Source organism: Camellia sinensis, chromosome 8, assembly GCF_055761805.1.
Source record: "Camellia sinensis isolate YWXY chromosome 8, ASM5576180v1, whole genome shotgun sequence".
Classification (NCBI taxonomy): domain Eukaryota; kingdom Viridiplantae; phylum Streptophyta; class Magnoliopsida; order Ericales; family Theaceae; genus Camellia; species Camellia sinensis.
Window position 1 is genome coordinate 130275216 of NC_138968.1, and position 11879 is coordinate 130287094.

Below are 11879 nucleotides of genomic sequence, written 5' to 3' on the forward strand. Positions count from 1 at the left end.
TTTTAAATAAATGACCAAATAATTTGTCATTTTGATCTAAAAAATAATTTTTACATTTAAAAAATATCAAAAATAAATATGAATTTTTTGTTACAATTAACGGGTAGCAATTGACAACAAAACAAAAAACTACTGTTTCAATCAACTGAACGAACAAGCAGGTAGACCCAAAAATTGAAAAATTGTCTGGAAAGATGTCTGAGCCGATAACCGAGTAGATCCAAATATTCAAAAACTCTCTGATTGCCAAACATGTTGTGAAATGTGTTTTGAAATGTGAAGTTTGAATCAATTTTTGAAAATTATATCCAAACAAAGGGTTCACATATCAGGGTGGAATTACGATTCCAGTCCTAAACCAAACACAACACGGCATAAAATTTTCTGACAAATGAATTTTGAATACTAGAAACAGAGTGAAAAGCTTTTTTTTTTATTATAATAAAAAATAAAAACCAAAATATTGCTTTTGGACACTTGAATTTTAAGGTCATTATATATATATATATATATATAATATTATAAATTGTGTATGTTTAAAAACTTGCTACTACTATTCGTCATCACCATCTTCATTATTGTTTATTAATATGTTAATTAAAAAGACAACATCTCAACAATACTATTTCTGTAGTCTATCCTAAATATCTTTCTGAAAACTTACTCTAAAATTCACTCTCATCTATCGCACATGCTTTTGCTCTTTCTCTACACCTCTCTGTCTCAAGCTCCTCTTCTCTCTCTGCAAACCCATATGGATTAGGGTTCGTAAATGACACGAGTTAAAAGAGTATTATAGACAGATTGTTGTTCAAAATAAGGGTAATATTAACAAGTAAATAAATAATCAAAGCAAATGTCGAGGCTTCTAGTAGAGTTGTTTCACAAGCCACCCTTTGTGACTTCCTTGAAACGACCTTCGAGTTCACCACTTATGGAACATTACAAATAAAGCTTTAGGTTGCCTAAGACCTAGGTACTACCAGAGCTACAGCCTACAGTGAATGTAATGCAGTTTAAAATTGCAATCACTTACACAGCGAGAACAAAATGTGGTAAGTAAATTGAAAAAATAGTTAAAAATAAAACGAAGAAATTAGAGAGCGCTAAAATCTACTAACCCTTAAGAGAAGGCTTCTCATATTAATTGAGAGTACCTATGCTACCAAAAGCCCTAATAGGCCAGTTATATTAGATTCATATGCTTTGTTGAATTTCTGTCTTTTCTATTAACATAAAAAAGTAAAAGCAGGCAGCCCAATGCAACTACGGAGGAAGATGTTTATCTTGCAAAGGTTTGGACACAATGTTCTGGAACTGTCTAGAACCCACCACAGACTGTTCCTGAAGTAAATACAAAAGCCAACTTTGAAGAACATGCATGAAGCAGAAATTACACTGAGTCAAGCGCAATACTCAAAACACATACCATATCATGCAAGCTGTCTCGAATGTTGAAACACCCGTGCATCGTTGCAGCTCTAAAACCAAGTTGTCCCTGCAACTGCAACAACCCAACTCAAGAGAGTTGTCAAATTTAAACATTAAAACAAATTGCTTCATGCAAAGTTTCCATAAACCTTAAACCACTACCAGTCCTTGCAGGCTTTGTTGAGGGCCATAATGACCAACACGCATTGGAATTGAATTCAATTGTCCCTTAATGCAATTGAAAAAAAAAAACAAAAAAACAAAAACAAAAACAAAACAAAACAAAGAATCAGAACCATCTATATTCATATTTTGCAAAATCACCAATTTCATGACAATATTATGTGCCATACCAGCCCCTGTATTGCCTGTTGATTGCTATAATAGCCATCACGAATCGAAGATAATGAGATTAATTGTCCCTGCAACAAATATTAATACAGTTTAACATATCATTACTTAAAGACCCACAACTAAGTTTATATGTTATAATTGGGTAAAAGATGAGGCAGTGCTATGTATTAGGACAAATTGTGCTGAAAAAATTAATGGACTAATATGTTATAATAGGGTAAAAGATGAGGCAGTGCTATGTTTTGTTCAGTTGTTAGCAACCTGAAGAGGGTGTTTATGACCTTTAGACCACACCAACATAAATACGTGTGTTGATGAAAGAGAACCCTAATTTTTGGGTCTCTTTCATTAGCTGTATTTCTATATTCACTCTTTCTTCTTGTCTCTTCTCTTTACTATAAATTAATAGGTAGGACCACTCCTTGTATCAGTTGAGCTCTGTTATCAAAATCTTACTATTCGCAATTCGATTTGTGATCTATCAATAATCGATACAAATCTATCGGTGAATCAATTTTGAGATAGAATCTATTGGAATCGCACGATTCCCAATCTATTCAGTTTTTACCATTCATACAATTCTCAAAACTATCTTTTTTTGCTTAATTATTTAGTGAAAATGACATAATACAATTCCTAAGAGTGTTTGCCTAGTATGAAAATAACCAACACTTGCATTGTTTGTCATTTTAGTTTGTTATTTTAGTGATCAAAGAGTTTTTAATAGAATCCAATCAGATCTCGTCAAACCCAACATGTTCTTTACCTTTTTTCTCATTTTTTCCAACACAATATATTCTAATACATCTACTAAAGATGCGTAAAGTTAAAATAACTTGGCACAAATTACACCCATGAATTATCTATTGCTATTTCAGTGAAATAAATATGATTCAGTATTACATCGGTCAAATCAGTCACATTGAATGATTCAACAACTTTTTTTTTTCAGAAAAAAAAAACTTTTTTTGAACCATAACCAACTATACACCTCTTTTAAAGTGTTCTATGTTTCAAAACTAAACGATTTCACTTAATTATTTCTTCACATTGTACTCCATACAGGATTCCTAGGGGAGATTGTTTTATTTATTTATTTATTTTTTATGGAATATCAAGGGAGATTATATTATGGTAGTTTTTTATCAAAAAAAAGATTATATTACGGTAGTTGAATAATTATATAGTTGGTGGGATTTAGAACCACATCTCTTGATATGAAGCCAATGTCTTCCCAATTAGATGGTGTAATCATATCTTTCTATAAGAAATATTTTATTTCATTCTTTTTACATATATACATTTGTGTGACTTCACTTTTTATAGTTGTACTAAATGCTAACAATTCTCGATTCAATTCATAATTCACAAAATTAAGATTTCCATTCGCAATACGATTCTCAATTTGACAACTATGTCATTAAGCAACATAATAGACATCAACAGCTGGTGTTCCAGAGCCTACTTCCTACACACATGTTATGCAAGTCCATTTTAAGGCATCAATGAAACACAATTTTTTTATTTGCAATATGTTTAGGCCAATTTTGGGATATCATACCATCCCTGGAATGTCCTGTTGAGGAACAAAAGTGTTGTCAAGGCTGTGTGCTCCAGAGTTCAACTGCCCCTACATACATGAACAGTGAAAATAAATGAATATGACAATATACAAATTACAATCCATGGAACATATTCCTGCAAAATAATTTGAGTACACCAGAATTAAGATGTGACAAACCATTTGCTGGTTGCTGTCTTGCACTCCACTAGTTATTACTTCAGTCTCAGATTGTACCTACAATGAAGAAATGTCAGTTAACACTTCAGCCTAGAGATTATACCAACAATGTATAGAAGTTATCAACTTCAAGCATTTCATTTCTTAAAATAGCATTAGATATAGCAACTGCATACCAACATATTAAGCCTGCACTGACCTTTCGCTTCTTATAAATTTTTTTCTTCTTAGATGTTTTGACCACACTGTTCCCTTGATTCTCTTCTTCAATGCAGAGTAAACTGTTAGGCTCTAAAACACATTTAACAGAATTGTTCACGCCCACACAATGTTCCATGGCTTTTTGTAGTGCACAGATAACAGTATCGTAGGTTTCCTGAGACAAAGACGCCTCTTCACCCAATTTAATGGCTCGTTTACAAAGATCATTAAAACGCTGGACCCTATAATGAAGCCTGCTTGATATTTCACTATTGGATTTCCTGATCTTGGCATCTTTCGTCCATCGCTGTAGTATATAGTGAGATGGGATGTTGGAGACACCAGACATTTGGAGAACAATCATTGTATGTCTACATAGAAAACCTTTATATTCAAATGAACGACACGAACAGCAGATACGTAAGTCTGCTTCATTCCATGCTACAATGAAATTCTGCCGCTCTTTAAAATCTTCAACTCGAAATGTTACAACTGCCTCATCTTCACATTCCTTTCGCAGACTACAAGCAACTGTTCCCAAAACCTCAACCTGAAATTTCTTGAATATTGCATGTGTATAAACTGTTGACATCTGTTTCTCAAAAGGAGATAGAGATTTTAACATAGGCGGGTTGTGATGTGTTTCAAAATCAGCTCTGGCTTCCTCTTCACACCTATCATGCAAAAAAACTTTGTACTGATCAATAAACTCCTTAAACTTAGACTCCTTCTGTATGTATTTATTCAACAAACACGATATATACTCAGAACGCTCAGTAGTACACATTCCAGCTAAAAAGGTACCACTCATATAAGCAGGAACCCACTTTTTACGATTTCGATAGAGTGATTGAAGCCATTCATCATCCCTGAGCTCAAATTTATCAACCATTTTCCACCATTTCGTTTCAAACTCTTCGTTTGTCCAAGATTGATAAACGCATTTGTTAAATTTCAACATAAAATTTTCAGACCTGTTCACAATATGACTTAGATTTTCAGGAATCTTTCTCAACACATGCCACAAACAAAAACAATGGCGTGTATCAGGAAACACCTCTGTAATAGCTTCTTCCAGTGATTTTCCTTCATCAGTAATAATAACTTTAGGAATTTGACCACCCATTGCTCTAAGCCACGTGCGCATTAACCAAACAAAGGTTGACGTTGTTTCCTCCCCAATCAATGCGCATCCAAGCAACATTAACTGAAAGTGATGATTCACCCCAAAAATAGGAACAAAGGGGACTTTATATTTGTTCCTAACATAGCTGCTATCAATTAAGACTGCATCATAAAAATTGCAGTAGTCATGTCTGCTTATGGAATCAACCCAAAGCACATTTCTCATACGTTTTTCATGGTCCAGATCTATAGCGTAGAAAAAATTGGGAAACTCATCTTGCATAAGCATAAAATACTCGAGCAACACTTGAACGTCTACCTCATCTAAAGCCAACTGCAGTCCTTTCTTTTGACAAGCAACAATATCAGACTGCTTGCTCCTTCCCCTGAGAGTATGATAAAAGTCATCAGGACAAATTTCATGGTTATGCTCCTTCACAAAACTATATATAAACCATTTTCCATCCTGCCTTCTCTTCATATGCATGCTTGCCTTGCAGTCTGTCTTGGGACATGATCGGGAACTACTAGTTGTACTAGACTCGCGTTTACTACCAAATCTAGAACAAACTATTTTTACATCAATGAATTTTCCTGATTTTTTGGACCGGCGACTTGCTTTTATTGTAATGCCAAATCCCACAGACCTAGCATATTCTCTGTAAAAAGAATATGCTGCCTCCTTTGATTCAAACTCCAAACCCTTTTGGGGCTCAAAACTCTTGACCTGCTTCCCAAAAGCGTCCAATCCAAGAGCATTCTCATTTGCTCCCTCCCCACTTGTGCTGAGGTTTTCACCCATATTTGGTCCTAGGTTTCCCTCGATATCTCTACCAGTCCTAGGAGAATTTATCTCATCTTCCCCAGCAAGAAGTCCATCTGTACCACCAAAATTTGTATCCAATCTAGTGTCCAATTTATCCTCCTGACCTGAAGGCAGCTCAAGATCAATCTCCATGGTGAAAATATTTTTTTCTCACGAAAAGTCCATTCTACCAAGATGCCTGTAAAACAAACAAACAATAACTATAATAATCCAGAAATTATGTAAACAACTTTAAGAAGCACTACAAGCTTGAGATATAAATCTAAGGGTGGATGTTGTGGCGTGTTGGTCATGTTCGTGTCGTGTTAGAATTACCTCAACAGTAATCCAACCATTTTTTTTTCACGTATTATCATGTTGTGTCATTTCTGTTCGTATTTGGTTTGTGTCATGTCAAAAACTTTCACCCTTAGTTAAAAATACCAAATGTATAGCGAAATTAAAAAATTTCCCCATAAAGTTAAATTTCATGGAACTAATCTCCAAAATTATTCATTAATTTTTTATTTCAACTCAATTCCATATCCCCAATTTTAAAAAACTATATCCTTTTTTTTTAGTAGATTGATTCTAAAATAGTAGTTTAAAAAAAAAAAAAATTATCTTAGCCTTAAAATCCAATTTCACTTTTTTTATTAAGCTGGATGGAGTTACAAAAATGATTTTAAATTGTCACAGCACCTCTTAGTGGAAATAATATTAAAATGTGCAACTAATTATTCATTAAATGAGTAATATGTGCAAACTTCGTGTTATGCAGATCCAACATTAACCTAGCCCATTAAAAATACTCATGTTACCAAGTTATGTCATATTTGTGTGTCAAAAAATGGCGAACCCTAACCTTCTATCTCCATGTACAGATTAAGTCGTGTTTCGTGAAAAAAATTTCCACCCTCAGATAAGTCAGGTATAAATAAAAAGTTATTCTCACATAGAAAATTTCTTTCAAATTTAATTAAGATAAGATGATTATAAAATATTAGGGCTAACAATGCGAAATGTAGAATGATTTAATGTAGCATTTACGGCTATAAAAAACTCAAGGAAAAAGAAATTTTTTGAAAGCGAAGAGCATTACCTAGAAGGAAACAAATTCCAATATAACCATAATTCTTTATATAACTAAAATTCCCAAATAACTACTCTCAGAAATAAAATTCTAAATTAATTAAAATTCCTAAACATAATCATAATCTTCAATCTATGTTTCATCCAACCCCTTTATGATCCCCATCAGTTTCCATTGCAATTTAAGCCCTTAAAAGCTCTAAACCATTTCTGAATAATCTTTGTTATACCACTAATGAACACCACTTTATGAGGCCTACTCCTCCAGTTAAACCATTCATTTCTTCAACACAAAACGATCAAAGAAGCTTCTACTGTTGTTCCGGGGGTAATGTCAAATCCCCAAAACAGTCCCAAATTCCTCTCTTCTGCTTGCTTAATGATAGGCACAAATCTCAACACCAGCCACCATATAAAACGTGAAGTATGCACAACAAGCAGTACATTTAATGAAGCATACAATATTATTGTAGGTAAGTCTATTGACAAGCCACTAGGAAGTTCTTATGCTTCCAACAAGCCATCTTGTTTTAGTGCTTCCTCTTCACCTCAAGCAAGTATTAAGTCTAATTCTAAAACAAGATGTTGCACTTGCCATGGTTATGGTCATCTATTTTTTCAATGCCCTACCAAAGCAGTTGCTATGGTTGAAAAGGAAATTCTAAGAGTAGCTAAAGAGTCTAATGAACCACTATTTAAAGAAGACGGTTGTGATCCCCTTGATACTAATTTGGAGACAAATTTAGATGATTCAAATGATTTGATAGGCATTATTCGTCCTCTTATGGTAACCTACTAAACAAAATGCCAAGAATGATGAAAAACTTTATCAAAGAGGGAAAATCTTCCAAACAAGGATCAAATGTGAAGGGTAATATGTTCATTCACTAGGAATTGTACTATTGCTGTATCTAAAGAAGCTACTAAGAAGTTCGGGTTGAAGATTGAGCAGCATCCAAAGCCATTGAATCACTAATACGAAATTAAAGGTTTTCCAGTCACATTTACAACTAGACCTATGGGTCCCATGATCATCAAGAAACATTTTTGGTCCAAAAGGAAGTGTCAATCAATGATAGTGTTCAAGAACTTTATTTACATTGATTCTAAAATAGCACGCTACTAGTATGTTGCTAGACATATTTTATAGCATTATATCATTTTTTATTATGGTAATTTCAATATTGTTGGCTGAGAAGCGCGGACACGGCGATTTTGAAAAAAGTACGATACAAACACAGCAGGGTATGAGAACAAAAATTAATTGTTAATATGCTATATGTATGAATATAAATCTGGAGCACGTAAATATAAGAAACATCAATCTATATGAGGGTGTACTTTTTTGTTTTTTCCACTTTTTCCCATCCTTGTTTCAAATATTTTACTTTGACTCCAAATTAGCTTTCTAAAATTATTGAAAAACCCACAAAGGTTTCCTAAGACACACCCAAACATAGGACACGCTTGTCCATGAACTGCACCCAAGGTGCCCTGCAAATAAATAATAATTAAAAAAAAAATTGACCCGTCACATCATGTGTCAAAGTCCAACGCATGGATGAATGTGTCCCCGGCATTTCGGTGTCCAATACATGTCGAACATGGAAACGACCACCATTTTGAAGTGTTTGTGTTTCCTAGATTGTTGGACATGGATAGTACTCACAATGTATGACTCATAAATTGGGCCAAATAATATTATTTGAAATCTATTTCGAGTCCTAGTTACAAATATTTTGTTTCTAAATTGAAATCTTAAGCCTTGCAAAAGTAGGAGAGTCTTTAAGCCTATAATTATATGTGTAATCTTAATGATTCAATAAAGTTGATATTATGAAAATTAGGGATTCTGTTTGCATGAATTTGCCTTATCCTTGCGAGGGATGAAGCGTTCTTCTTCTCTTTCTTCTTCTTTACACATATACCCAAGTTACTATTCCTGACTCACTGTTCATTGTGCTAAAAAAGTACCCTCTATAGCCCTAAACCCTAACCAATTAAGTTCAATTAGTCCAAACCTTTTCCCCAACCTTTGGCCACTAAATCCATACTCAATCACCATAACATAGTTGCCGTCCAGATAAATCTCACAACTAGTTAAGAAATCCTACGACCTGCAAACTAGCCTTTAGATGTAAAAAATGTAGAAACTTTCTTCACCCTCATAACCATTTGGCTATGCTCTGTTGACTACTAATGTCATGACATAATGCTTATAAATGTTTCTCTATTTGTTTACCAGGTTTTAGTCTTATAAAGGTATGTTACATTACAGGTGGAATTATAATGGGAAAATACCATTTCCCATTTATATGAAATTCCCCCCATAATAATCCTAAAAAGTTATTTAAAACTTGGGTAGTAGAAGCATACTTACTAGTAAAGAGGTTTAGTACCAACTTAAAAAGTAGGCGTGGTGAACAGAATTTGCAAGATATTTCAATTATCTACATTACCATCCGTTATGTTATCCATTATGTTGATGTAACCACCAATAAAAATAACCATAGTAGGTCATATGTTCCTTAGAGAGGTGTGTCAACTACCATGATTTGATATTAGTACCTTACAAGACTTAGTGTTAGTTAGCCCTAAGGTGAAGCTTGTTATAAACAACTTCAAATAGGTTACCATGCAACTGGTGTTTTCATCCATATAGTTATTTTTCAAAAACAATACCTTTACCTGATAACCTAATCGTCATATGTGGCTCCAGTGAGAGAATGTTAAAATTTCACCTTGTCGTGGATCAATATGCAATTTGTCTTTCATTTGTAATTAATCCATGTGCTCTCTCTATGGTCTTAGGTTCAAAACCTCCTAGATGCAAATAATTTTTTAGAGTCAGTCCATAAAATGGGATTGGTCCCTCAGATTAGTCTGTCCTTAGGGTCAAATAACGAGTTATCAAAAAAAAAAAAACAGTGATCAATTTATGTGGAATAATGGCACAACTTACTTGCACCAGTGTCATTGAAATAGCAGGTTTTTTCTTGAGTTGGTGATTTAAAACTATTCAATTACACAAACTTTTCATTTTACAAAACCTAAACTTTTTCCTTCTTGGTATAAATTGTCGCATGTAACATCTATCTCCTACAACAACAAAAAATAAGGAAAATTTTCAAGCAAATAAACAAAAAAAATTTCACGTTGATGACAGTTTCTAGACAGTCACTGTTAATGCAACCAAACAACTAATGTCTTCGGTAATGAGTGGTTCTTTTTCTATTATTATTATTATCTTCTTCATAACTTCATACATAATTGATTCAAGATCAAGTAAGACAATTCAATTTCACACATTCTAAAAAATATTTTTAGAAAAAAATACAAATTTTGATCAGCGAAAACTCCCCAAACAGAAAATAACAAACAGACTACAAACAACAACAATAATCAAGCAATTTCAAACAGATTTGAAGCAAATTTGAAGCAATTCTCCATCATCAGAAAGACTATTTCAGAAAAATAAATAACTGGATTTCAAACGATTTCAGCAATCACAAGCTTCGTCTTACGGTTTGTTTGTGCTTCGTCTTCCTTGAAGGAGTCGATTTCAAGGGTTTAGGTTTTAGAGAGAGGGCGGGGACGATCGGTGGAGATAGAAATGTTGTTTGGGTTTTGTGAATATATGTGAGAGACACCTGTCACCGAAAGTTTTTTTGACTGCAAGAGTTTTGCGTTGTCTGTTCTGTGGGTTTGATTTTTAAGGGCTCGTTTGGGAAACGATGGATTTAGTTAAAAAAAGTTAAAAAGTTATTAAAAAATTAAAAAGTTAATAATTTATATTAAAATGTTAGAAAAAAAAATTTTTATTCTTTTATATATTTTTTCAAAAAAAATTAAAAAATTATTCCACACATATTAATTTTTTTTACATTATATTTCAGTTAAAAAATTAAAAAATTACTTTAAAAAGTCTGTTTCTAAACGAGGAAGTTGTTTTTTTTTTAAATAAAAAAATTACATTTTAATTAATTTTATACATTTAATCAAGATATATTGAAAAGTAAAATAAATTGATAAATATTAAAAATTTAAATAAAAATCTGTATTTATTTTTACTTTTAGATTCAATTACTTCTAGATACAATTTTTTGAAAAATGACTAAACTATAAAATAAAATAAAAAGAACTTAATAAAGACAAACCAAATAAAATCTAAAAATATTTTTTTTAAATTTAAACTAAACAAAATCTCAGCGGGCCTATCTCGAGTGACTCGTGGATTTGGGTTTGGATAGGCTGGCCTAACTCGATAAATTTGAGTTGAATTCAATCTAAATTTATTATTCAAATAAATTCTAAATTTTTTATGAACTTACATGTAGATCTTAGTAAATAAATTTATCATCTAATAAGTTTTATAATAATTAATGTCATTTTTAATTAAAAATTATTAAAAACGATCACTAATAGTTAATTTTTAATGACAATTTAAAATTTTTATCACAAAAAATTTCATTAATTTTAAGTTTTAGCAGTAGTTTAAAAAAATCGTCACAAAAAAAAATTACTAATTTTTAACTTTCAGCGTCAATTTAAAAAATTCGTCATAGAAAAATGTCACTAATTTTCAACTTTTAACAACAATTTATAAAAATTGTGACAAAAAATCACTAATTATTAACTTTTAGTGACAAATGTAAAAAATCGTCGTTGAAAAATATTTTTAGCGACCATTGTACTATAACTTATTTTCAATAGGATTTGATGGAAATTAAATCCAACTATTAAGACATATTAATAATTTACCTTTAATTTTTGGACAAATTACCTACACCTCCCTTGAAATTTAGCTAAATTACAGATTTTTCCCTGAGGTTTTAGAATTTACATCCCGCCCCCCGAGATTTATATTCACATAACAATATAACTCCTACCACTAACTAAACGTTAAGAATGGTTAACTGACATCACCTAAACATAAAATTGATGGACGATATTACCCCTGCTGAAATCCCTTTGATAAATCAATAAAATTTACAAAAGAATTAAGTTAGATGGAGAAAAAAAAAAAGTTTTTCGCACAATGTTTGATTTGTTGTTTAGAAAACAATTTTAGAATTTTAAAAACTAAAAATAAAAACAAATTTAATAAAAATAAATATGAAAAAATATATT

General features: G+C 32.1%; 1 protein-coding gene across 6 annotated transcripts; it reads right to left on the bottom strand.

Annotated features, from left to right (window-relative positions):
* Positions 1-477: 477 nt before the first annotated feature.
* FRS2 (FAR1-related sequence 2) lies at positions 478-10462 on the bottom strand. 6 transcript variants are annotated; one of them, XM_028227009.2, is made up of 8 exons: positions 10274-10462; positions 3726-5856; positions 3527-3583; positions 3347-3415; positions 1785-1853; positions 1594-1659; positions 1430-1498; positions 478-742 (listed from the first exon to the last, which is right to left on the bottom strand). In XM_028227009.2, exons 2-8 carry the CDS (start codon positions 5808-5810, stop codon positions 683-685), a joined length of 2475 nt encoding a protein of 824 aa, XP_028082810.2. In that variant the 5' UTR covers positions 5811-5856; positions 10274-10462; the 3' UTR covers positions 478-682. The 6 variants fall into 6 exon arrangements, 5 of the variants coding, with proteins under 5 accessions (XP_028082810.2, XP_028082809.2, XP_028082808.2 ...); XM_028227008.2 differs by having other exon boundaries at positions 1430-1504; XR_003636784.2 differs by lacking the exon at positions 478-742 and adding an exon at positions 1045-1344 and having other exon boundaries at positions 1430-1504; positions 3703-5856.
* Positions 10463-11879: the final 1417 nt, after the last annotated feature.

Excerpts from the sequence above, each read along its gene's own strand:
- FRS2 (XM_028227004.2), bottom strand. The coding sequence starts at position 5,810 with ATGGAGATTGATCTTGAGCTGCCTTCAGGTCAGGAGGATAAATTGGAC. Across the intron at positions 3,584-3,725 it reads AAATTTATAAGAAGCGAAAG|GTACAATCTGAGACTGAAGT; the intron begins GTCAGTGCAGGC and ends TCTTCATTGTAG. Across the intron at positions 1,854-3,346 it reads AACAGGACATTCCAGGGATG|GGACAATTAATCTCATTATC; the intron begins GTATGATATCCC and ends TATTTGTTGCAG.